This window comes from Lytechinus pictus, chromosome 17, assembly GCF_037042905.1.
Source record: "Lytechinus pictus isolate F3 Inbred chromosome 17, Lp3.0, whole genome shotgun sequence".
NCBI classification, from domain to species: domain Eukaryota; kingdom Metazoa; phylum Echinodermata; class Echinoidea; order Temnopleuroida; family Toxopneustidae; genus Lytechinus; species Lytechinus pictus.
The window spans coordinates 2,749,439-2,776,512 of record NC_087261.1 but is presented as its reverse complement, the minus strand read 5'-3'; the positions used below and the strand labels follow the sequence as shown (position 1 = coordinate 2,776,512).

The following is a 27,074-nucleotide window of genomic DNA, read 5'->3' as shown; positions in this document are numbered from 1 at the left end:
TTAGTCAGTGCTGACAACTTTGATGAAACACCCCTCTGAGAAAATTGAAATGAGTCAGCTTGACAGTTTGCAAAACATTCAGCAGTTGGTTGTCAAGTTTGGAAAAGGCTATATATAAATTAAGACCCCCCCCCCCCCCATTTTAGCAAGGAAACAGAGTACATCATAACATAAATTTACATGTACAACTATTAAAACATAGCAAATAACAACAGTTGGCAATATTTTCAGGACTTCGCCAGGCACCATATTAATCATTAAAACTGGAATGGACAAGTACATGTATGTGGAAGTAACAATTGGAGTCATAATTTATATTTTTCACCTTTTCAATTCAGCAACATCTGACTGTACTGAAAATGCTTGGTCCACTTTTTTAATTCATTCATTTTTTTTGTCCACATATTATAGTAATCAGTGAATCAGGTACACAACATTTCTACTTCATTCACGAATTGAAAAATATATATATCTATATTATATTGATGTCGTATATTTTAATACAAATGTATAAATTCATGCTTAACTAGAAGAAAGAGTTAAAATGGATAGAAATTTTAAGACATATGAAAGTAAATTTTACAATCCAAAGTTTTCCTTACATTTTGACAGTACATGAACGTATTTTGTCTAAAATAATTGACAATGATGACATTTTTTATAATCTACTGCATGTGCAAGCATTAACATTGGATTTATTTTATATTCATCTCGTAAGTTGTTACTTACGGACAGTACATGTTACATAACCTTGCATAATAGAGGCAACATTGTAGCTTCATAGCTCCATCTCTTTCCTGTTCAATGTTGTTGTTTTTTAAGTATAAATTCACAATACATGCATGTACATGTACATGTAGCCTTTTATTATGACTGATTTAACAATCAATTGACAAATACAAAATGTTATGTAGTATTACAATTAACAAATCTAATTTTTTTTGGTATAAATAGTAAATAAATGGACATGTTGTAAGCCTCTCTAGTTTTAAACATCTTTAATATAAGTACCTAAAGATTCAAGTGTACTGAATTTGAAAATATCCCCCCTCCCCCCCAAAAAAAAAAAATAATAATAATAATAATAATAATGATAATAATAAAAAAAAATAGAATATAACAATATTAATAACAATAGGTAAAATGAAAAAAATAAAAATTACATAAAAATGAATAAACTCATTAAATAAATTAACAACAAAATAAATAAAAAAATCATATAGAAATGAATTATTGGAAGTTCTTTGATGAGGCACAACAAAGTACATGTACCTGTTTATCAATATACATACGTGTACTCCTTTTTTCATACACATGTTCATCAACTTTATATCTTTTTATACTTGGAGGGTGTTCAGAATACATTCTTCCTAAAATAACAAACTACTTGAGTATACCATGTATACATGTAAATTAGGATACACATCTAAATATAAACTAGATTTTAATTCGTCATGCGGACGAATTAGGTGGTCTGTCATGATTTTTCATTCAGTGTCGGCTAATGTTGTATGGAATGAATCATTTAGATATGATTGATAATCTTCATCATAGACAACATAGGAATAAATTTTGACCATTGCTAAATGTGATTATTAATGTGGTGATGAAAATCGCGGATGATTATAATGATGGTGATAATGCAAAACGGTAAATACGAAATGAAGTTTGGAGCACGTAAAACGCCTTAAAAACTCCTCATAATTTTCAGACGATTTTACCCAAATTAGTTTTTCAAAATAACGTATTGAAAGGCGCCTTAATTTTCACAGCAGCTAATTTTAATCGACAGTACTTTAATGTTTTTATGCAAAATTTTTTTTTTTTCAATTCTTTGTACTGTCAGCAATTTTTTTTATGATTTCAAGCAAGAATTTTTACAACATCATTGGGAATGAAATTTACAGAATACTTGAAAATTCATAAGTGATACTTTCTGAAAAATAAAATATCTTTAATATTTTCATTCAAAATTTCTGCTAATTTTTATAATTTTTATGAGAAGTTTCACAATGTAACAATTTTACAGCATTCACTCTAATATTCATCAGTGATGTATTTGATAAAAGAATTAAGTATATTTTGGGGGGTAAATGTTTGCAAAATCTCTGCAAATTTCTAGACATTTCACATAATATTTTCCGTCAAGAATTTTCAATATCCATATATTAATTGTGTAAGACTTCGAAATTTACCTGAAAATTCTTTCTTGATGGTTTTTGCTGAAAAACGTCAGGTAAAATATTCAAATACTCGGAATATTCCTGCAAAAGTTCGGGAAAATGTGTAATTAACTAAATTGCACAATTTTTCATTTGACAGAAGGTACCTGAAAACTTGTTATACGTTATTTAGTAAAAATTACCAAATAGAAAAAATCCAGGAATTTCCGCAAAAAGTCCAGAATGAAATTTTTCAACCCAATAGCGTCTCAATATTGCAGCGTTTCCTTAGAAAAATGCGTAAATGATGTTAAAATTGTTAAAATGTTAAAATTACCCCTTATAAAGTTCCGGCAAAAATACAAAAAATGTCCTACATAAAAAAACCGCAATGCAAGGAGGCTTGAAATTTTCAGCAAGACCGCACAATTGATTAATAAAAAATGTCCTTTAAAATTTTTTAAGAAATTAGGTCCAGAAAAAAATTGAAAAAACTTAAACAAGTCATAACACATTGATGCTGTGGTCAAGAATGAAAATTAGTCTCACGTTATTTGCAGAGAATTGTCTTTACTACATCGTATCAAAATTTGGGAGAAAACTGACCAGTAATAACGAAGATATTGTCAAATACGTTGATGTATGTTGCAAAAATATGTTATTTTCACTAATAACTTAATCTTGACATAATTACGAAATCTCCAAATGAGATATTGACTATATCCAAGAGTGAGAAAAAATTTGGGGTCAACGGACTCCCTGAAGAGCTACAGTAAATTTTATATAGGCATATTTTTGCCCATTTATGACTTATTTTGCAAGTTTGCACGCGCGAGTAATGCAAATTTGAATGGACGTGCATTCCCGTATTATTGGTCGTAAGAGGCTGAATGAGGTATCAAATTAATCAGAAGATAATGGACAATGGAAAGACATGAAACAAATGATGACTCAAAGATGCATACCGATGGTAGGTGCAAGCACACGCACGCATATCTGTGCGCGCGCAAATTCTTGACATGCTCAAAATGACCTGAAACGTACCCAAACTTGACCACGGTCGATTTGGGTAAATTTAAAATTTTGACGCGCGCGTACGTGCGCGTCGTAACCTTTGCATGACCTCTGATGATATGTCCTGATGACCTGTCACCTGAACTTGATATGATGCAAATATGGATGATTTTTTATGATTAGTTGCGATGATATGATCAATAATTTAATTTTACAAAATGGCGCCTAGATGACGTCATCATAATTTGATAACCTTGAAAAGTTTCGTTTCGCGATTCCATAACAATTTCCATACATGACATGAAAATCAAGAAATTTGACAAGCCCGATTTTGAGATAAAGTGGGAACAAAATTTGGCAATAAAAATAAATAAAGTAAAATCTGACGAATATAATAGGTGATCTGTCATATTCATGACAGACCACCTAAAAAGGAAAAAAAAAAAAAAGTCAGGCAAGGTTTTTGAACCACCGACCCCTGCTTTATCAGTCAGGTGCGTTATCTAGTCGACCACAATGTTTCCGACAGACGGCAAACGCAAAACAGGAAACATATTGTCAATGTACATTTTTGCAAGTAGAAAATTGGCATGATGACAAACCTCTACAAGTTCTAGTTTTGAGAATAGTACAAGCTTTAAAATGATACAATGGACATATTGTCTAAAGGGTACAAAAAGCTAAAAGATATTGAAAATTTGGCGAGAAATAACCAATATTTACGGAATAAGAATAAATTTACATGAGTGTGGTGACATCATGAAACAAAAAAGGTTAATTTTTAGTTCCGACGCCATTTTGATGACGTCACGATGTTTTTAAGGGTCAAATGTGGCATGAAATCATATCTCCTTTTCATACTCTATTCGAATAGGGAAACAAAATTGGGGGTCAACGGACTCCCTGAAGAGCTACAGTGAATTTTATATAGGCATATTTATGCCCACTTATGACTTATTTTGAGAGTTGGCACGCGCGTGTAATGCAAATTTGAATGGACGCGCATTCCCGTATTATTGGTCGTAAGAGGCTGAATGAGGTATCAAATTAATCAGAAGATAATGGACAATGGACAGACATAAAATAAATGACGACTCGAAGATGCATACCGATTGTAGGTGTAAGAACGCGCACGCATACCTGTGCGCGCGCAAATTCTTGACGTGCTCAAAATGACCTGAAACGTACCCAAACTTGACCACGGTTGATTTGGGGAAATTTAAAATTTTGACGCGCGCGTACGTGCGCGTCGTGACCTTTGCATGACCTCTGATGACATTTCCTGATGACCTGTGACCTGAACTTGATATGATGCAAATATGGATGATTTTTTATGATTAGTTGCGATGATATGATCAATAATTTAATTTTACAAAATGGCGCCTAGATGACGTCATCATGATTTGATAACCTTGAAAAGTTTCGTTTCGCGATTCCATAATAATTTCCATACATGACATGAAAATCAAGAAATTTGACAAGCCCGATTTTGAGATAAAGTGGGAACAAAATTTGGCAATAAAAATAAATAAAGTAAAATCTGACGAATATAATAGGTGATCTGTCATATTTATGACAGACCACCTAATAATAGGCTAAAAATCAGCTGAGCAATGAATTATATAGCACACCAAGAAATACATTACAGATATAAATTCAGTTGAAAATTAGAATAAACATACATGTAAACCAATCGCCATTTGTTAGTGTGGCCATGAACAAGTACACGCACTGAACAAGTGTATCCTTTCCCCCAAATAACGTGATTGCAGATAAACAATGATAAATCCTCATAATTATAAAATTCATTTTCTTATGCCATTTGCGTCATGCCTCTACTGACCTAATCCAATACACATGCCCATTGAAAATCTGAACAAAAGAACTGTTGCTTGATTTTGCAATCAATAAAATATGCAATTATGATCCTTTGATCCCTAGATGGCCTTTGACCTTATCATCCTCATGAAAGCACATGGGTATTACCCAAGGATCATATACATGTACTGTATCAAGTGTTGAGTTGAGTGTGACTATAATTGATGCAGAAATAAAGAAATGAGAGCAAACAAAAACATTAAAATTTTTGTAACAGACCAACAGGAAAGGGATCACTAGGTCTCTGTCGAACTTCGTTCAGGCGAGACAAAAATCAATGAAATCTTTTATTCTTGTTGAGAAAGAATCATTAATAACAAGATCAAGAGAGATAAAAAACAATAAGTAAATAAGTTTTATGTTAAGTAAGCTCTTTAATATTGAAAAAAATGACAGGAAACCAATTGACTCACTTCTATAAATAGAATCTGACAAAGTGCTAACACAAAAACAAAAATCAATGATTAACTAGAGGTACATGTACATATATATACAGTCACCTCTCTTCTTGTGCGCTTGTAATTTCCAACCTTATGTTTATTTCTTTCAGATAAATGCTGCTAGAAAATCATCATCAAAGAAGAAAATGTATCTATTTGTAGTACCTCTCACCATAAAATATGCATGTATACACATGCATGTAAAAATAACTTTTAAAAAATTATGAATTTTAAGTACAATGTCCATGTTAGAGGGGGAGGCAGGGTTCAAGTTTTGACTGGGCACAGTTGGGGGGGTATTCTTCTTTCTTTCTTTCTCTCTCTCTCTCTCTTTCTTTCTTTCTTTCTTTCTTTGGAAGAATTTCCCATTAATAAATGGATAGCCTTAAAAGCTTAATGAAAGTGAAATGATTAGTCTAATTTATAAATACAAAGTGAAATGATCAGTATTTTGTAAAAAAGAAATACATATAAATGTAAATTGTGAATCAAAGCTCTTCTTTTCCACATATTTAAACTCTAGTTGATTGGGAAATGATGTCTCCGGAGCAGTTAAATAATGGAAACCAAAATACAAGGGTAGAATCCGTCTTATAAGAAGAAATTAAATGAGAGGAGCAATCTAAAACCTGTTTCATCAAAATCAGTTATAGAACAAAGTTGGAAGTTTGAAAAGTCCAGTTGTACTGTCTATGGGGATCCTCACTTTGGCAAACATGCTTCAAAATGTCTGATTTTGTGGACAATTCTCCATTTGTTTTGTACACATATTTTCAGATTTTCCCATTAATTTCACATTATCTCCCTCTGACCTTGACATATTATGTGGTATGAATTATATTTTCCCATGACATAATGTTATGCTCATCAGGAGGCAAGATGCAATTGGAAAGATGATGGGGAAAATTTAAAAATTTGTGTACAACACAAATGAAGAGTTGTCCACAGAATCTGTAATTCTGAGCCATGGTGGCCAATTTGAGGATCCAGTCCAACAAGACTTTTTAAACATCTCACATAACTTGCTTATTTCAAAACCAATTCTGCTGAAACTTGTTATAATTTTTTCCTCTTTTGTTACTCTCTCAAATACGATTGCTTCTCTTCTTGGGTTTTGGTTTCCTTTAATGCCATTATAAAAACAACTATTTCCGTTCCCCAGCACGCATTCAATGGGGAACGTATTGAAGCTCTAATTCTACCAACATTTTCTACACATGTACATTGTAATACACCCTAGGGAGGCATGCTAGATCAGTCGGGAGAACGGGATTTCAGATTCCGGTGACCCGGGTTCAATTCCCACTTAAAAGCAATTTCTCTTTCAAAGTGATTACAAACCTCGATGCTTTTACTGGGGTCTCTTTTGTAGATCTACTGATTTTATCCGTATTCCTCCCTGCGCTTGGGATTCCTTGATAAATTGAATATTTCTGTAATATTTCAATTGTCTACCCGTGCTAAATGTACATCGTTTTTCCTACGAAAGTACAGTCGCACCACAAGCCTCTCGTAATAATGACTAGAATATTGATTTGTGCTTTCTGTAAATAAAGTATATAGTGTAAATCCCACTATACTAAGATTTACATGTGACAATATCCATCATTACTCTGTGTATTAATATATTTTCAGAGGACAGAGGCACACAAATGTGTTGTTTGATATGACACATAAAGTATAACATTACCTGGCTGACAGAAGGAAGTTAGGAGATGCGTGTACATTAATTCCCATCCCTATATACCCGACACAAGGGCGTTAAATCTTACACGCACAAAAAACTTCAAGTAGCTCATGCTTCAGCTAAAGCCCTTATGCCAGGCATACAGTATTGAGAATTTACATGATAAAGATCAATACCGACACCTATCTGCCAATAAGGTAAGGATGTAACTACCCGTACAAACTTACATGGCACAAACTAAATGCAAAATCACAACAGGTCTTGTGCATGCGGTTGTGTTGATACTTCATTAGCATCCACTCTGTAAACAGCTTCAGTATCTATCATTTCTGGATGCAGTGGTGACATGGGTGGCGCTGTCACTACACCATCTACATATTTTTGCAATCTGTTGTTAGGAAGGAGTTCCGGATGTATGTGACGTCGCCATTTATACGAAAAGAGGTTTGCATAGTATCGATCGCGTTCCGACATTTTACGGTTGAGCTTGCCGTCTAAGTCTTTGGCATAAGCGCAACCATCAACTTCATTGCCTCCTCCATCTACCTCATCACCACCTGCCACTCCTCCATTGCTTTGATGTGACAAGCTTCTCAAAGCCACAGCGTGATTGGTCACTGTTTCCTTCTGTGACTGCTGATCTTCCGTGTCATCATGAACTCCGCATAAACAAAATGGAAGCTTCCCCGTCGGATGGCAGAAACGGTAATAAAATGCCATGAGGAAGGCGCCGATGAAGAACCCGCCCCAGACGAAAATAAGTGCGGGCAAACCGTACATCTTCTCCCTCGATTCCTGTCTGTGATACCACAACCCGAACATGATGGTATTCTCGATGAATATAATGGTGTAGAAGACTAGCGCACGGTATCGAGTGCGACCCTCCTTCATGTTGAAGAAACAGAAGATGTGAATGATTCCCATGACTGCGTCAAAGAGGACTTCCTCAAATTTAGTATCACAGAAGTCGGTCTGTTGCCAGACCAGCCAGAGAGTCATCATGACCCAATGCGCACCAACCACGACAAAGACCCACCACTCATAGATTGATGCAAACAGGGCAAGGGCAATGACGCGAGCAGTGATGGTGAAGAGTCGCCAAGTGATGCGCAGGACCACACCATAGTATGTGATTTTCTTCTTGTCAGCTCGTGAGTCTCGCAGAGCCTTGTGGTATGCTTCAAGTGCCCATGCGAGAGAACTAAGGGACACAATAGCTGATGCAGCTAAAAAATTGAAAAAGAGAAGAAAAGAAATACATGCATGCATTTTTCACTTGCACAGATTGAAAATAACTTGCCTACAGGATGTACATATCAAACTTCAGATATTTGAATTCATCATTAATTTTCAATTTATCTACATGTAGGTTTCAAAAAACAATTTCTTTAAATATATTATCAGAATTTTCTTTTTTTTATAAAAGATACATATTGCTCCCAAAAAACTTTCCACACAAAAAAGGCATATATGAATATGATTCAACTCGATGTATGATTGAACACAATATGGTCTTTACATTCATTTTTTTATCTCCTACAATTTCAACCCCATCCCCCGATAAATTGATTTTTAAGGTTTTAATGGTACTATCAACACATTTGTCAGATAAGTGTCAAACAATTGTTCTAAAAATATTTCACAGTACCCACATTTGCTCTTACTTCAATATCACATATTGTTTACAAATATTTGAATTAAAATGACAATAAATATGTCAACTCAAATATTTCTGTACCTATTATTAAAGGTGGTTCTTCCTACCATTGCGAAGCCTTTTTTAAAATCTAAGCATCCCAAACTTACCAGTTAGCCAGTAGAGTTCTTCACTCTCCACCATGATGTAAACTTGAAGAACAAGCTGAGGAGCCGATTCCATGAAGGCTTCTAGGAGACGCAGCATGGTGATGTCCCGGTACTCATAGATCATCAGTTTGTAGTAACCATGGTCTCTGCGACTCCGCAACCCAAATTTTAGGGTCCGCCAATATCTGAAAAGCGAAATGTATATCAAATGCGATTACTTTCCATCTGTTTGGGATTGTAATCGAGTCAATTAATTCACCTAAAGAGAAATATTCTGCCAATTTGGAAATCCCCAACAGGGCTCGAATTATAAAGAATTCAAAGGGTCGAGGCCATTTTCAAAAAGGGCACTTAAAGGAAAGGAAGGGGGCATCCAAGGCCATTAAAAAAGGTCATCAATTGTAAAATGTACTTTTCAATGTGACACATGTACTGCATTACAACAGGGCACCAAAGCCACAGGCGGAAGGGATATACACGTATTATTTTGGCGTTAAAGTCTACAGATTTTTAGAAGGGCATCAAGGTCATTTCTGAGGGCATCGGAGGCCATGGCCTTATCAGATGGTCTTTGATTAATTTGAGCCCTGCCCCAAATTCAAAAACGTGGTGTGACTATTTGAAACTTCAGAACTTTCATGTGCTTCCATTTTCCTTATTTTTTTCCAGATATTTACAAAATTGGAACATACTACATGTATGTTCCTTTATTAAACTGCTCCTTATTTCAGAGAGAAATCTGCGAAACTATGTACATGATAGAGATATATCCTAGTATCTTACCTTTTGACTGCTCCAAGCTGTAAAACATGAGTAAAGAGCCATTGACACCAAGACCACAGCTTAGCAAACAATCCCTTCTTCTTATGCTCCGGATCCTCATCTAGATCCGACACAAACCATCGAAAGCTGAAATATTGCAGAACAAGCGAGGGCAGCAGAACAAAGATGAACGTCATGATAGCCCACAATGCATAGCCCTCTCGGAAATACTGCACCCCAACAACAAGGTCCGTCACGAGATCAGCGATGTACATGATCATGCCGCCCAAGATGAAAAGGGCGTCGACGGTGGTAAAGCGCCCTCCTTTGACGCATATTCCACAAGTAGTTGTCTCCTCTGGCTGAGTTTGGTTCAAGACATCACTCTGGATGCTTTCACGGGGCTGAGCATTGCCCGCACTTTGGTGAGGTACTGTGAAGTCGAGTTCGAGTTCTCTCGACGGTGTTTTTCGTAGAGCGTTGGTGGTATCACCAATGTCAGGACTGTCTGCTGTCATGGTTACTAATCACAATTACAGAGATGAAGAAGGCTTGGTATCGATTTGTAAGACATTCAAAACAGTAGATTTTAAAGAATCGATCAGCTTCTGGTGAAATACATCTCACATGTAGTCATATACATGTTTAATTTTCATTGTCTTGTGTTCTAATTCTCAAGTATTTATTTGTACATTAAACTTTATGATGTGCATGTAATTGTGACGGTGACCCGCCAATAAAGTCCAAAGTCCAAGATCTTCCAAAGCCTGTAGATGGTGGGTTTTTTTTTTAAGAAAGGTTTCATCAACCTGTTGTCTTTGGTTCTCGGGTCCCCAGATTCGAAAGCGCATCCGTCTGAAAGTGCCTCTGCTTTTGAAAGGTTCTACTTCATACATGAGTCTCCAACCTGTATTAAAGATGAAACGCAAAAATAGGACATTAGACACTCGACTATATTACTGCACAGCAGCATATACAGTGTACATGTCCTACAGTACCACAGGTTTTCAAGTAAAAAATAATAATTAGAAAGTAAAAAAGGGGCCTAAGCTTTCGATCCTAGCAGAATCTTCGTCGGAGGCAAAATGATAATAATAGAATACCTTAATTATTTACATACAGTATCAGTAGGCATGTGCACATTTTAACCCCGAAGTGAAAACACTTAAAAATGAAACATGCCCCCTATAAATCAAGGTCTTCACTTTATTTAAAAACCAAGACCAAATAAGGTCAAACAATACTCTAAACATGATCAACATGATAAACATGGTAAATAAAGGTAAACATGGTAAATAAAGGCATACATGCTGGCCTACATCATATACATGAGCCTTCATCCTTGACCCTGAACTCTTTTCTTTTATAATAAAAAAGGCTTTTTCTAATTTTGTCAGCAGTTTGTACAGTGCACATCCTTTCAACACACCAAGAGCTCCAATCGTGTTTTTACAGTGTTATCAGGTCAAAAGATGAGTAGATGCAATTACAGGCTTAAATGTCAATATCGCCAACAATGCCAACTGCCATTTATAAATAACTGCATGCTGTATACATGTAGTCATGTACATACACACTTCCTAGTATCTACATCATGAATTAAAAACAAATCATCATTTACACACAAAGTAAGTATCACTGGCCTCCTTCCAATTTCCTTCCAAAAACATGTTTGTTTATTGAAGTCTCTCTCTCTCTTGTACATGGTATTGACAAAGATGGCAAGATTAAGCTGTCGCAAATCTATTCACATTCCATGAAAAAGCTACAATGACATGTGCGGTAATGTCTTCCTTTGGGGGAGTGTGTCATCTCTGAACATCACCTACAATTTCTTTATCATTTAAAAGTGAACAGAATCACTAATGAATATAGCCTTGGGACACCCACTCTTACATGGATTTAGTAGTCTTAAGTAGCTAAATCCCTCATGCTCTTTAAAGGAAGGTACTCTTGATTTACAAAAGAATTTAAAAGCAAAGTCCTTTTGTATTTAAAGACATCATTATGTACAGTACTGCAGGAGGTTGAATGTAAACTCAAGGGGAGGTTGTTCAAACCAAGGAAGAGTGGATGTTTGCTGTTGCTTGTTAACTTTGCTTTCAACATTTTGTTGAATTTTCAATTAGGTTTAATCCAGGGGGGGGGCAGTCAAATATATGCTGTACACATGCGTGACCCCAAAAAAACCTGTTTAATGGGGAATTTTTTCAGTTTTGGACGCGGGCCATGCGTGCACTCATTAAAAAACGATTTTCAAGAAAAAGGTGTTTTTTTTTTCTTTTTTGAGACTGGTCAATGGTCAATCGCGGTGTCAACAGTATTCAGGGTGTTTTTTTTCTCAAAGTTTTTTTTTAGACAAGGCAAACGTGTTTAAGGTATGTTTTTTCCTCAAGCTTTTCCCCGGGGCTTTAATTCCTCCTCGTTTCTGAAGAGTGTTAAATTAATTTAAATCCTTCTGTTTCTAATTTTATGAAAAAACATTACCAGTATTTCTGGCACAGGTCCAATATGGTGGTACAAAGGGACATTTTTGTGCTAATCCTTGCTAATTACTCATTCTCAAGGATATCTTCATTTCAGGTGTAGATTTGTTACCTTACACTCTCCAAATGTGGCAACCAAACTTGTAGGTTTTCTCTGAAAGGGTGCACAATTAGTACGTTATTCGCCTTGTGAAATCTTTATCAAGTAGCCATGTAGGTCTTCTTTAATAGAAGATTATGTACAACTGAAAAAGAAAGTACATTCTGCAACCTGTTGGGCCTGAGAGCCTTGCAATTAGCGTGACAATGAAGTGTCGCTATCAATCAGTGAATTCTATTGAAAGAACAGTAAAATGGAAGTCTGGAGAATGAAAAACTAAAAAAAATCAATAGAGTCCATCCATGCAGCTTTTCTTCCATGTATATTTTTCCACAAAGTTTCAGAAGGGAGGGGCATGAGTTTCTCTCATTAACAAGTGGAGCACCTCTAGCAGTCTTACCTGCATTACGAGATTCAATATAGCAGCAGTGCTGATTTTGAAAAACTATGGTACCATACTATGAAATAATTATTCACAAAAACAAAAACTAAACACCCTTTATATAATGATGGGAAAGTCCAAGAATTTGTGTGCATTACGTATGGGACATTTCAGAGGCTTTAATGACCTGAAAAATAGTGTTAAAGGGACGGTCCAGGCTGGAGATATTTATATCTCAATAAATTCACAGAGCAAAATTATGAAAATTTGATCAAAATCGGGTTAATTTTAAAGATTTAAAGAAACCGTTCTAGGCATGTCTTTATGAATATTCATTAGGTGGGCTGATGATATCATATCCCCACTTGTTCTTTTGTATGTTATTAATATGAAATTAGGTTTATTCAAAAATTTTCTACCAAGAACTAAAACAATAGGATTGATAACTGATTAGTTATTTATTGCTGCAACTTATTTTATCATAATGGAGACATCTATTTACACATGTATGAAAAAATGAAACATTTATGATTTCATGTAATAACATACACTGTAAGAAAAAATAAAAGTGGGGATGTGATACATTGCCACATCATCAGTATATAAATACATGTTAGGCCCGTTTCGGGTACACGTGTACACGTGTGGTCAAGTCAGTGCACGTGTACTAAATTCCATCACCGTGAACACGCGGTAGCATCTGCATAAAGCTTGCATGGGACTGTAAAGTCAGTGAACAAGCTCACAGCCTTACATTAAATCTTAGTTCTCAGACACTGCACATGCTTTAATCACTAATAATTAATATGTCAATATATTTCAATTAACCTAGAGTGAGTTTACTTCCAAAATCGCAGATTTAATTCACATTCATTCTGGAGACTCAAGTTTTTGTACCACGAAATGGGTCTGCTCCGGTCTCGAAAGCTCGAAATCGTTGCTCAATCACACTCAGAGCCAATAAGCCAGTTCGTAGTTCCTTTCTGCGCATGATCAAAAGATTCTACGCATGGTCAGAGGAAGGTCATTTGTACTAACGTGACATGGTGGTTTAAAATCTAATGAGATAAGCACCAACTTTGATGTCTTGATTATTCATATATTCTTTTGAATAGTTGTTTTCATTTACATCCACAAAAAACAACAAGGCGTCCACGAACGACTGGTATTTCACAGTTTGCCAAGTACATTGTGCAACATGCTATGATATGCATTCAAAGTAGGAATGCAACAAATACCTTCATAAAGTGTTCATTGGTGTGCTACTATAGTCACCTGGTCTATTCAATTTCTTCATCCTGTTATGTAAGGCAAGCTTACGTAATATCTTGCTTTGAAATCTGCCTATCATAATGAAAGAAATGAAAGGTCATTTGACTAAAATTGTCCATGAGTAACTACGAACTGGTCTATTTGAGAATCACCAATTGTGACAGCGATCATTGCTACAACTTATGTGTTATACGCTCGTACACATGTGCTACAAGCCTACGAACAAACGCTCCTCAAATTGGCAATAAAATAATTACAATCAATCGATAACTTCAGATACACTTAATTCTGCAGCGATCTGTGCATGCATGTACGGTACAGTATGCAAAATGCACATCCAACGAACGTCGGCGCTAGCTAGGGCCCTGCACTGATTTTCTTTTGCATTCTTTAATTTAATGCGGTGCTAAGCTGAGTAAACTTTTTAATTGCACCAATTTTTGTGGATTGATACTTCTAACTTCTCAGGTAAGCTTTAAAACAGTGACTTAGGCTATATAGACCCTTTTTTATGTCACATTGACATGTTGATGCGGGTCCGTGTCGACATGTCGGAAACACGGAAAACATAACTCGCTTTCAGTGTTTACAACGTGTACACGACCGAAAAACACGCAGTGTACACGTACATCAAAAATGGATTTTCAAAACGGGCCTAATATGTGTACGTGTGAGTGTCCAAATTTCAACACCAAAAAGGCAACACACGGTCAACAACACGCCAACACTGGCATGACTGGACTGAAAATCATGCCTGGAGGCTGGATGAGTATTAGTGTACTAGTTCTACCATAGAGCTATAATAGCAGGGTGCTACATAAATTTTTAGAAGCACTTGCCCAGTCGGGCAAGTAAATTTTTAAATAGTTGGAATATACTTGCCCGAAAAAATCATTGAAAAAAAGTTTTACCTCTTCAAAAGAAAGTTTTGCGGTTTTTATAAAGTGATCTACTTTGTTAAATCTTTATTGCATTTCTTTTTCCAAAGTGACTTATCTTGCCTGCCATGACCAAAATTAGGGTCAATATATCATATCGACCCTAATTTTAGTCACTCTACTGTGAGAATTTTGCTTGCCAATTCGGGCAAGTAGTTTTGGTCTTTTCTTGCCCGACTCTAACTTTTACTTGCCCTGGGCAATCGGGCAAGTGCTTATGTAGCACTCTGAATAGCTCTATGGTTCTACACAGAAGACCCCCCCATTTTAACACTCATATATTCAGGGAGGCAGCGTAGCTCAGTCGGTTAGAGCGCATGTTTCGGATAAGATCGTAGATATCAACGTGAGGGGTTTGAGTCCCCCTCATGCCGAAACGCGTCTTCTAACAAAAAAGACTGGTGCTATAGCGTTGTCTGTTACTGTTACTGAAAAGTTCTCTCCTTCTACCCCCGTTTCGATCGGCCATTTTTGTTAAAAATCGTAACAAAATGGCCGATCGAGACTGGGGTAGAGGAGAGAACTTTTCGTTTTTTTGAGGTTCCAGTCTGTGCCCAGATGTCAGGAAACTGCCACTCGTTAGACCTTCATCCATATAATCGTGGTAATTGTATACTTTCTGTTTTCACAATTCATTTGGAGAAATATTTAGACCATAAATCACCCTAGTCCGGTGAATATGGTCAAATACACGGTAAGCTTCTGGGCTCCCGCCCGCTGCGCGGGCGGGAGCTCTCTGGGTTAACTGTTAGCGTGCCTCACCATTGGCACTGTAGCTGTATTCAGTGCAGGTGTGAATACAGTTGGAAAAACACTCCGTCCATCGGAAAGGACGCAAATGTTGGTCCCTTGTATCACTTGTTCACTGCAACCATCCTGCCTGTGGGGAATCTACAGGTAGGTCTATGCCTATGGAGTATGGTATGCCAATGTTGTACAGAGCACACACTTTAAAAAATCATTAAAATATCACTTTTGTGAGCAAAATTACTAATTTCCATACAGTTGCAATTCATTTTTTATTAGTACTTGGGAATAATTTTTGTATTCACCAGAGCGCTCAAAAACTTGAATTTTGGGCATATTTTTGTGTACGCCCTCTATTGGTGGAAAGTAATATGGCAAGAAAATTTTCATTTATTGATCTCTAATCCCCTCTATTTTTAATTAAGAAAAAAATAATTTAAAGAATCAAATTTACTTAAGAGCCAAGTTGTATGACAAATAGGTGTAATGGAAACTGTCAGTGTAAAAAAATCAAGCATTTGTCCCAAAGAAAAAGAGAAAATAAGCCAAACATTGCCACCCTTATTTTGCCACACATAGGGGCCTAGATAGAGATCTTAGTCTTAGAACCACTCATTCAATGAACAAGGTTTATAGTACTTACTTATATCATATTCATAACCTTGTTCATTGAATAAGTGTTAAAACCAATACACTATTCGTCAAAGAGTAGGGTGTTCACCCGGTGACAGTGTATTGCACGTATTGCACCTGCCGGTCCTGGCAAAATTCAGGTCAATTACCCGATGCGTTTATGCCCAGCCCCAGCCCAGCAGGAGGGCCCTGCAAGGCTGCATCGTACATGATGCTCACATCCACTGATCCAGATCCAGATATTAAAACATTTAAAGGCAATGTGACTGTGCTGTGGATGAGAAAATTTGTGCGTCACTAATTCAAGGCTCCTAATACTAATTACTATTATTATAGTAATATGCCATTTCCACGAGACGTCGCTGCATGCTGCAGACTGCAGAAGTCGCGGGCCCGGGCCGGGTCGGCTGCGGCGCGGGGATACGGTACGGTACCGTAAATCTAAAAGCGAGTTAATTTTATTTTCTGGTCGTTGACGTGCGTGTCGTTGTCACTGTGTCAGCGAGACAGTTCATTTTATTTTTACCTGAGGCTGTGCGAAATCGAAAGCACACACAGCACCTTCACTACTTCACTTAACGCCTAAAGTTACTCACTATCTGCAGTCCCTGTCAAATAGAATAACTGGCTTTGCCAAAAACTCACAGGAAAAAGCTAAACAACTTACCAATTCAGCAGATAAAAAGTCGAAACTGTCCGATCTCGATAGATCTCGGCGTATCGACCCGCCTATTGTATGGTATCGGCAATGCAATCTGTCATGATTGGAGTTGTTTTCGTTGTTTGTTTGTTTGTTTTATACTCATTATACTAATTTGCTCTCTATGGCTCTTTTTTTACAAAATATAAGCATTCGAAATTCACTCTTCATCATATCAAGACCAGCAGCCACCCACAGCCCCTCTCCCGCCCCAAGGGCCTAGGATGGGCCGCTGGGGAGGGGGTGCACTGCACGTGTCCCCCCCCCCCCCCCTCGGCGAGAGAGGTTCCACAATAATAACCCGGAATGATAACCAAAAAACAATAAGAAAGAAAAAGAAAGATTTTTTAATGAAAATAAAGAAACAATGAATACGCAAAAAAATAAGGACAACGACCTACCCCCTTCGTCTAACAGAGCTTTATATATTATAGGCACCAACTCGAAGCAGATACGTACCATCCACAAAAGAAGATTAAGATTTGACTGAAGAATTTACCGGGGGGGGGCAGTCAATTGTATTGCTGTACACATGCGTGACCACATTATTTCCAAACACCTCCGAAACGAGTTTTTCTCTGTACACGTGCAAAACAATCCCCTAAACAAGTTTTTCGCGGGCTTCATTTAGCCTACATATTATGGCCCCTAGGGTTATATTTAACTGCCCCCGGGAGATTTTATAGACACTATCGACCCGTACCCATGCACTTCAGATACAACTCATTCACATTACAGCTTAAATATCTGCCACGGTTGAATTAAAAAAAAACAGATGTGGTTTATACAGGTACATAATTTTAAGAAAATGATGAGTATGTGTTAAAAGTAATTATAGGTATATACAAGTGACGTGGTTCTCGCCTATGGGTTACTGATGAGACTTTGCTCGTAGGAATGTGATTATTCTTTTTAACCCTTGCAGAAATTGGTGAAAAGAATTTATGATTATGGATATGATTTTTACATTTTTTTATTAATTAATTAATTATCATTGTCTTGCTTGATACAAGATCTACTAAATAACTTTTTATGAGAAATGTGCTAGGGCTACTTACAAAAAAATGACGATGTAAATATAACTCGCTTTCTTTCTTTAAAAAAATAATATCATAGCTATAGGCAGGTCCAGGTGGACCCGAAGTGCCCCAACCCCAATTGGCGGCGCAAAAAGGGGGGGGGGCAAGAAAAGAAATAAAACAAAGCACAGAGGAGGAAAACTAAATAGATGATGAAGAAAGAAGAAAAGTGGGAGAAACAAGGGGGGATGAAATAAATAGAAAAAAAAATGAAAAATTTTCGGGTCATTTTATAAAACTACAAATTATGCTCGAACTTCGCATTAGCATTGCCTGTTGAACAGGCCCGTAGCCAGGATTTCCTATGAGGGGGTCCCGAATTATTAAGAGTGATCTTCTTAAGTTTATGTGTTCCGTTACTCCCCGGGGCGGATCGAGCTTTACCCATAGGGGGACCAGCAAAATATTTCATGCTAAAACTAATAAAGCGATCGAAAGCCTACTCAGACCTAAAAATTCATCGCTCGGATCAATTTTTGTAATGGTGATCAATTTGCATCGAAGTAAACAACAAATTGGTAATGCCAGCACGAATAATTTCGAGCTGAAAATTGTTTTTATTCTGACCTGAAGACTTGACATTCTAAGCAGCTAAGTAATTTTGAACCCATGATCAGGATGGATATTTGAATAAACAATAATGATGCGAGGGCAAAGGAAATTTTGGATATTTCAAAATGAAAAAAATACACTTTAGGCCTACATGCACGGTTTAATAAAGAACAAAATCTGTATCCACTAAACAATAAAATTATGCAAGTGCACCTCCACATACCCAAACCAGCCTACGCCCTTGTTCCCCCGTTCCCCACCCCCTCTCTCTCTCTCACACACGCCGAACACACACACCCTCACACTTACCACCCCCTCAATCTCTCTCTCTCTCTCCCTCCCTCTATCTTTCTATTTTTCCTTTCTATTTTTGTTGTCCTCTTCATTTCATTTTTGTTCTCCCATAATTCATCTTTGCATCTATAATTGTTATCCTTCTCTCCCCCCCCCCCCTCTCTCTTCTACTTTTCATTTTCTCACTCTTTTTCCTTCCTTCTATCCCCCTCTTGCTTTAAAAAAATCACTTCCAAGAAAAAAAAAGAGAAAAGGAAAGAGGAAAAGGGGGGGAATATGATATTGTTTTTTTAATATTATGTCAAAATCTATCACAAAATTTGATTTTTTAAAGAAAGGTGTCGAAATTTTATTTACTCGCATCGTCTTATCAATTTTGCCCTATACGTCATATATCTTGCCCCTCAAAATTTTTGGCTCATTACGAAACTGACATCAACAATTTGTTATACGGTAACGTCATTACCATAAATGTGGTGCCCCACACAATCGAAAAAAGACCATATGGTCGCATTTCATAAGTTGGATAATTATGCAAAAAGGGTGGAGATCGAGGTTAAACAATTTCCCACATAGTGATGCGTATATTGTTGTCACATCACAGCCTCGTGAATATGTTTGTTGAGTCAGATCTAAATTTTGAAGTCAGACGATAGGCTAAATATATTACACTAAATCAGAGCAATACAATAACAGGAACAAAAGCTACAGCACGTTAAGTTTGAAGTCACAGGGGTGGAGGAGCTGGTGGCTGAGGTGAATAATAGAATGTTAATAAATATTAATTATTATTTTATATTACATTAATGTAAATGTTTTGTGACTGTCAGTCTCATATTTCTAGGCAGTTTACACATCAAAATTATATTACAATTTGAAATTTGAAAATATGCCTGAATGAGGTGCACGTGCCTGCTTAGCTCCGATCTTCAACCTAATCAATTCGTAAATTGGAGAAATTTTGTTGATTATCCAATTTGTTAACTACATTTATAGTACAAAAGTTTTCATTGTGAACAAATTATTTTCTATCCAGGGTGTAGTCAGTTTCCCACGCATGTAAAAAGGTGACAGTATATATATTTTGTCTGTGGTGAATAAAGTTATGAAATTAAACATCTGTAAGATTAGTGTATAATATGCATACAATAACCATCTATTTTTTGTTGAAAAAGTAATAATAATAATAATAATAGTAATAACAACAACACTAATAATAATAATAGTCATTTATAGCGCCATCTATCTAGAAATATTCGTTATCGAGGCGCGTTATTATTATTATTATCCCGGCTTTAGCTCGAGCTGCCTTCCAGCGCTCATGAATTCAAGGAATTAATCCTGCCGGGTACCCATTCACCTCAGCTGGGTTGAGTGCAGCACAATGTGGATACATTTCTTGCTGAAGGAAATTACGCCATGGCTAGGATTCAAGGTGCAGCAGGTCAAATATGAGAACAACACATTTGACATTGATGTATAATAAGTAGATGAAGATTAGTCATTTCAAGGAAAGACAAAGTGATCTGGGGGCTTAAAAACTCTTTCATTATTCAAAGAAGGGTAATACCTATATAACAAATAAAAAAATACTATTTTTGACAATTTTTACCTGTTCGCGAAATTGGACAACCTCGTGACATGCAACCATATCACCTTTACTACAATAGTCAAATTTGGTTTAAAAATTAAGATATTTCATGTATTTAGCAAAATATGTACTGGCACATGTTCAAACTGCACACTTTGATAATAGATCCCGTCAAGCATAGGTGAACTATCGGCACATCTTGGTTACTAATTTCTTTTACAAAAAAAAAAAAAAAAAAAACGTGCAGTTACCAAAATCAGTGACGTACAGAAGGGTGGGGGACTGGGGGCTCTTGCTACCCCCCCCCAAAAAAAAAAATCACGACAAAGAAAAAAAAAGTGAAAAGGACATAACCGAAAAGAGCCAATGGCGAAATATAATAAAAAAATATTTTTTCAGAATATCATGTCAAAATCTATTACAACATAGGATTTTCGCTGACAACTTGTTATAACTTTTGCCCGAAATGGCATATCTATAGCCCCTTCAAAACTTGACCAAAATTTACCATATCCGTCGTCTTACTGCAGTAGATGTACATTTAAAGTCGCACTGACTTGATCGCTTATTTATCTCTATTTTCCAAATTTCCCAAGGTTATTTCTATAAGTGGAATCACTCCCTTTGATGATTGATCTTGCAGAAAATGGTATCAACAAACTGTAGGATGAACATTTGGGTGTGGTCCTATTGATGAGTATGCAGTGGTTCTGACTTTCGTAACTGAGAATTTAGTTTCTATGCACAGTTCTTATATTCTAATTGCTCTTCAGCAAATAAACGTTCTTAGGTGCATTATAATTAGCCTTTTATAACCACTTTGACAAGTCGAGCATAGGAGACTGAATGCCAATCAAGAGGACTTTAACAAGAACACACCGTTAACCATGTCTTCTTCCGACACAAGTTGCCTCAATGAGAGAATGGACATAAGTTGTGTCGGAAGATGTGAAGAGTTTTAGAGAAAGGCTAGGAAGGCTTGCACATTTTAGAGCTCCAAAAGCATCAGTAAGGTAAAGCTCAGCATTGCTACAATGCATTAAAGAGGACCATAAGAGGGTTTGTAGACAAGCCTATAATACATAATTTGTTGACCGGATTGACAATGATCAAGGCTGTAACAATTAGCATGTTGGGAGCCCTTAATATCAATAGATATGACTACATTGGAATATCATTATTAAAGGAAAGCAAAGATTATTAGTCTTAGTATTCACAACTGATCATGATGATGATGATGATGAAGTCCTGGGACCCAGTCCTGACCCAGATATGGCCAGATAACATATTGTTTAGTCAAGCAGGTGTAGCCAGACTACTGAAGAAATTGTTAAAGAAAACAACCTGCATGAAGCTACTAGGCCAGACGGAATCTCTGCTGCACTTCTTAATGAGACTACTCATCAGATCTTACCTGCCATAAGTTTGCTTTTCCTGGCCTCCCTTTATCATGTTTATGCGGTGAAATTTCAAAAAAGTCTAAGTCGTTCCCATCCATATAAGAAAGGGTTGTCAACTCTAACAAACTACACACCAATTCAAATACTGTGCTTTGTTCTTGCCGATCCCATAATCTTGTCAGACTAACGCTTAGGAAGCGAAGAACATATTTCCAGTATTTTTCCTTGAATATAAATCATATTAGGATAGATTTGAATGCTTAGTGATAGCAGCATATTAATTTGAAAAACTTAAATGTTTTCACTGCAGTCAATGTGATAAAAATCAAAATTTCTTGACATTTTCCATATAAGGATACTTATTTGCATAATATGCAAATGAGGCAGATTTGCTAGCTTTTTTAAATAAAGATATTGAACTTATTTATTCATCATGTTCAAAATTACTTGCTGTGGACATTTAATTTGTAATCTTTGGATTAATTTCATCATTTTCAATTTTTTTAAATGGCTAATTTGCATAATATGCAAATTAATATTCAGGCATTGGGATGAATTATCATGCTTAGTGATATAGTAGCATATTAATGTCAACATTAATGAAATGTTTTTAAGCAGTCTATATGAGAAAAATCACAATATCTTGACATTTTTTCCATATAAGGATGCTTATTTGCATGATATGCAAATGAGGTAGAAATTTTTGCACTTTTGATTGAAAACATTGAATTCAGTTATTTATCATGAATTTCCATTCAAATCAAATTATTTTGGCCATTTAATTTGTAATCTTTGGATTATTTCCCTTCTTTTTCTAATTTTTCATGGCTAATTTGCATAATATGCAAATTTCATAAATTTCCACTGCTTAGATTTCTTGGGACTTTTAGTATGTTGCTTAGGGGACCTTCCTGGAAAGCATTTCAGTGGAATATCTCGTGTTGCAATTAGTGGTGGGTTACCCCCCTATTCTGGCTAGATTGACTGGACTATAAGTGGTTTTTCAATCAGAATCGGGAGCAACACCGAACCGGCGGTGTACCCACATAATGATACTGTATTCACCAAAACTATGGGAAGTAGTCATTCAGTGAAAGGTAAATTGGCGTGTAGACCAGTGACGTACCTAGGATTTTCCACAGGGGGGCAAAATCGGCCGCCAAAAAAATTGACAAGCAAAAAAAAAAAAAAAAAAAAAAAAGGTCTTCAATCAAAAATAAATGTTATTGTACCTGAAAAAAAATTGACAAGCAAAAAAAAAAAAAAAAAGGTTTTCAATCAAAAATAAATGTTATTGTACCTGAAAAAAAATTGACAAGCAAAAAAAAAAAAAAAAAAAAGGTCTTTCAAGCTCGTCAGGGGGGGCAGTGATATATATTTTGTATGGGTTGTGGCTCGTCAGGGGGGCAGAGTGCCCCCCTGCCCCCCCCCGTAGGTACGCTAGTGGTGTAGACCATGGATAAGCCGGCACCTAAAAAAAAACCAACAATACAAACATGATATTGAGATAATGCTGATAAAAAACATAGACTGAAGATGTATAGTGACTCCTGAAAGGTGTGACATTCGAGGACCAAAAGGCTTGACGGATTGTACCGTGATAAAATATATAACGATCAAGTATGTTCCTCTAGAATATTGTAATGTACTTTGTATATATACGTAGCGAAATGCACAAACACTCACTCACGCAGGCACATTCTCACTCTCGCACACACACACACACACACACACACACACCCACACAAACAACCCACACACATGCACACAAAATCATTGCAATGGCTCACCTGATAAAGTCAGGCACACCCCAGTAGTCACTAAGTTTGTCAGGAAAGCACAGGCAGCGATACACGTCAGGCGCGGATCCAGGAGGGGGCCGAGTCGGCCCCGGCCCCCCTATTTTTTGACAACCTGCAGAAAAAGTGTACTATAGGAAAAACACTAAAGAAAAGTAGGAAAGAGGTATCATACCCAGGATGTGTAATTTACAACCTCGTAACGGCCGGCCCGACCCCGAAAGGAAACAAGAAAAGGGTGAGGGGAAGAATTGGAAAAAAAACTTTATATAAAAAATTTCGCTCACGCTTCGCGCTCGCATTGCCTGTGCCAATGAATCCCATTCAAGAGGATTAAATGACACTTATATATCCAGATCTGAAATCAATTTGCACACAATATTTTAGCTCGCACATCAAGCTTTAATTATTTTGTTTGTTTTACACAAATTGTTTATATCAAAATTTTCAGCTCGCGCTGCGCGCTCGCATTTCTCAAAATACTCCTTTATCATGTCAGTATATAAAAAAATTGAGCTTGTGCTTCGCGCTCGCATTTAATTGTTTGAGACACACAGCTTTTTCTGTATTTAAATAAAAACGCGCTTAGACTGTCCAGTTTTCAGGTCGGAATATAAAAAAATTTGAGCTCGCGCTTCGCACTCTCATTATTTAATTGGTGATACATGTATCCTCTTCATTAATCACTAAAAACAGTCCTAATTGAGTCTCTTTTTACGTTACTATGATAACATTTCGGCTCGCGCTTCGCGCTCGCATTGTTTAGTTGGATACTTCTCTTTTTCATGATTATAAAATCTCCTCAGAATCTTCAGGTCTAACGACATAAAATATCAAAGAATTTGAGCTCACGCTTCGCGCTCGCATTATATATTAAGACCACGTGAGATACCTTATCTTGTTTATAACAATAAAAACTAACATATACTTAAACATTCAGTCTCTAGTAAGGACTACCCCCTGAACCCCCCCCCCCCCCAAAAAAAAAAAAATCAGATTATAGCGGCCAATCGAGAAAAATGTTGATGAAAATATTTTTCGGCCCCCCCTATTGGCGAAAGCCGTACGGCCGCCGTAGAGCAAATGTGACTGAGGTATAACTTACTTAGCAGATATGTGAGCGTTGATGGCATGCTACATATTAATCCAACTGTGGCGTAATCCGAGTCTAGACGTTCGACCATGGTAGGAATAAGTACTCTGAAAGATTTGGCGATCCCGGTATCAATAAAACCTACCACAAACTTGCTAAGAACAATCACATAACCCCAGTAGAACATCGAGGTTGGGTCAGCCATTTTTAAATGAAAAGGAGAAGGGCCTATTGGCGTTTGACACGTTACTAGGCCCCCCTCCTAGAGAAAGCAGTCGGAGGCTATATAACTAACTATATGTAAGAATATCATAACTTATCATAACGCAGGCTCTTTGTTCTCCAGAAGGGTTATCCTACTCACGTTAAACATATCAGGATGTGTGTAGTTATTTACTCATTAATTGGGAAAATAGTCCTCTTTTATAATTTCCATTGCCTTGATCGTAACATGTATGTCGGTCAGGGATATTATTGTTGTGTTATAGTTCAGTAAACTTGGCCACAAAAGCGGGATAAAGTATATTTATTTTGTGTATAACTGCATCAACAAATATGGCAACAACGTTTAAGATACCACAAGGGGAATCCAACCCAAATAAAAAGATGCTTTTTAGAGGAAAAAGAAAAATCAGACAAGTATAAATAGGTGAATGTTTGAACTATATATGAGAAACAAAAAGAGGGGTATTAGTTTCTACAAGTTGTAAAAGAATGGTAATCACTGGAGACTTCAAATTGGCCATATTGGTGATGTCATAGTGATTTAGGCAAGGACTACTATTCTATTCAATCCAATACATAAAATGGGTAAGATGTAATTTTTTTCCCAAAAATTTTACTTCAATGTATATTTTACTTTCATGAAGAGATAAAACCGTATATTTTGCCTTGGTTATAATTATTTTGATTGATACCGAGGGATAAAGAAAAAAAGGAAAAAAAAAATCCCTGATAATCAACATGATTAGGTGCACTGCATATGGGAAAGTTGTCCCTACCAATTGATATACATTACTTAACCAGTTGCCAATTTGAAAATAGAGTCTTTAAGCATGTCAAGGATCTTAATTTTAAAACGGCGATAACTTTCTCATTGCCTTTCTAATTTCCTTGAAACTTTCAATATTATGTTTCACTTATTTTTCTCCTCTCTCTCTCTCTCTCTCTCACGAATAATTTTTACCAAGGTTGGGTCTACGTCCAATGACCAATACCTTAACTTACCCCATTGTTCATTTTAAGGTTCTCAACAGACGGCTTTGCGACTACCGGATGGTTCCATTGCTTTAAGAAATTGTATTTTATTTCACAATTCAATTACATAAACATTGCAGACAAATCGCTAAAATGTTGGTATACTTACATGAATTCGTCAACACGTTACATTCCAAATTAGAAGATATGATACAGATAGTTACGGTAGCATGATATGTACCTTCATACATAATTTATACAAAATTATGATGACAATAAATTTCATAATAAGTTCTAAAACCCAAAGCTAAAATTCATTAATCAAAATTGCATAGAATATTTGTTAGAAGTGACCAATTCTAAAACTTAACACATTAATAAAAAAAAGCATCCTTACCGAAAATGCATAAATTACATTAAAATAATGAAGTACAGTCAAAGTTCTATTATATGTTCTCTAATGTATTTCAATATAGTATATTCTTTTCATTCATGTGATGTAACCATTTTATTAAGTTAACATCAAACAAAATTTCACATTTTGTTAAAATTTTGGGCTAATTTTTTTCACATTTTAAATTTTGTTTCTTAAAAGAAACAAGATAGAGGTTGAATATCAGGTCGCTATTCACTTGGACTACCATTAATTGTTTGGTCTATACTAAATATATCCCTACGTCGTTTGACATTGCGCCAGTTTGATATTTTACGATAAGTGTAAATTGAAGCATGATTTGTTTGTGTAAGCGCAATACTATCTATTTTTTTTCTATCAATAATAGTGATATAAGTAATCATGTGAATAATTATAATGAAAGTAATATGATACCAATGGTGATTGTGATATTGAACATTTTTTTTTCTTAATAATAATGAATTTAACAATAAATGGTAATACACAATATCTTATATTTTACCTCAGTCACGTATTTTTATGTATTTTGAAAATATGTTAGCGTTTTTCTCTCGTGTAATTTCGATGTGTACTTATTTTTGTATATAAAAAATTGTAATTTTACCGCAAAAGACTTACATTTCCACTTCTATTTACTACTTATCATT

At 36.0% G+C, this 27,074-nt stretch overlaps 1 protein-coding gene across 7 annotated transcripts; it reads right to left on the bottom strand.

Annotated features, from left to right (window-relative positions):
* Positions 1-1,460: 1,460 nt before the first annotated feature.
* LOC129280995 (XK-related protein 6-like) lies at positions 1,461-17,495 on the bottom strand. 7 transcript variants are annotated; one of them, XM_064112681.1, is made up of 4 exons: positions 16,975-17,443; positions 9,771-10,656; positions 8,988-9,172; positions 1,461-8,407 (listed from the first exon to the last, which is right to left on the bottom strand). In XM_064112681.1, the coding sequence occupies exons 2-4, from the start codon at positions 10,265-10,267 to the stop codon at positions 7,431-7,433; spliced, it is 1,659 nt and encodes a 552-aa protein (XP_063968751.1). In that variant the 5' UTR covers positions 10,268-10,656; positions 16,975-17,443; the 3' UTR covers positions 1,461-7,430. The 7 variants fall into 7 exon arrangements, with proteins under 7 accessions (XP_063968751.1, XP_063968752.1, XP_063968755.1 ...); XM_064112682.1 differs by having other exon boundaries at positions 2,430-8,407; positions 17,409-17,495; XM_064112685.1 differs by having other exon boundaries at positions 2,430-8,407; positions 16,904-16,980.
* Between the last annotated feature and the right edge of the window lie 9,579 nt (positions 17,496-27,074).

Coding starts and splice junctions, on each gene's coding strand:
- LOC129280995 (XM_064112682.1), bottom strand. CDS start 10,267: ATGACAGCAGACAGTCCTGACATTGGTGATACCACCAACGCTCTACGA. Junction 9,173..9,770: donor CAGCTTGGAGCAGTCAAAAG/GTAAGATACTAG, acceptor TTCGCTTTTCAG/ATATTGGCGGACCCTAAAAT. Junction 8,408..8,987: donor AGAACTCTACTGGCTAACTG/GTAAGTTTGGGA, acceptor TCAATTTTTTAG/CTGCATCAGCTATTGTGTCC.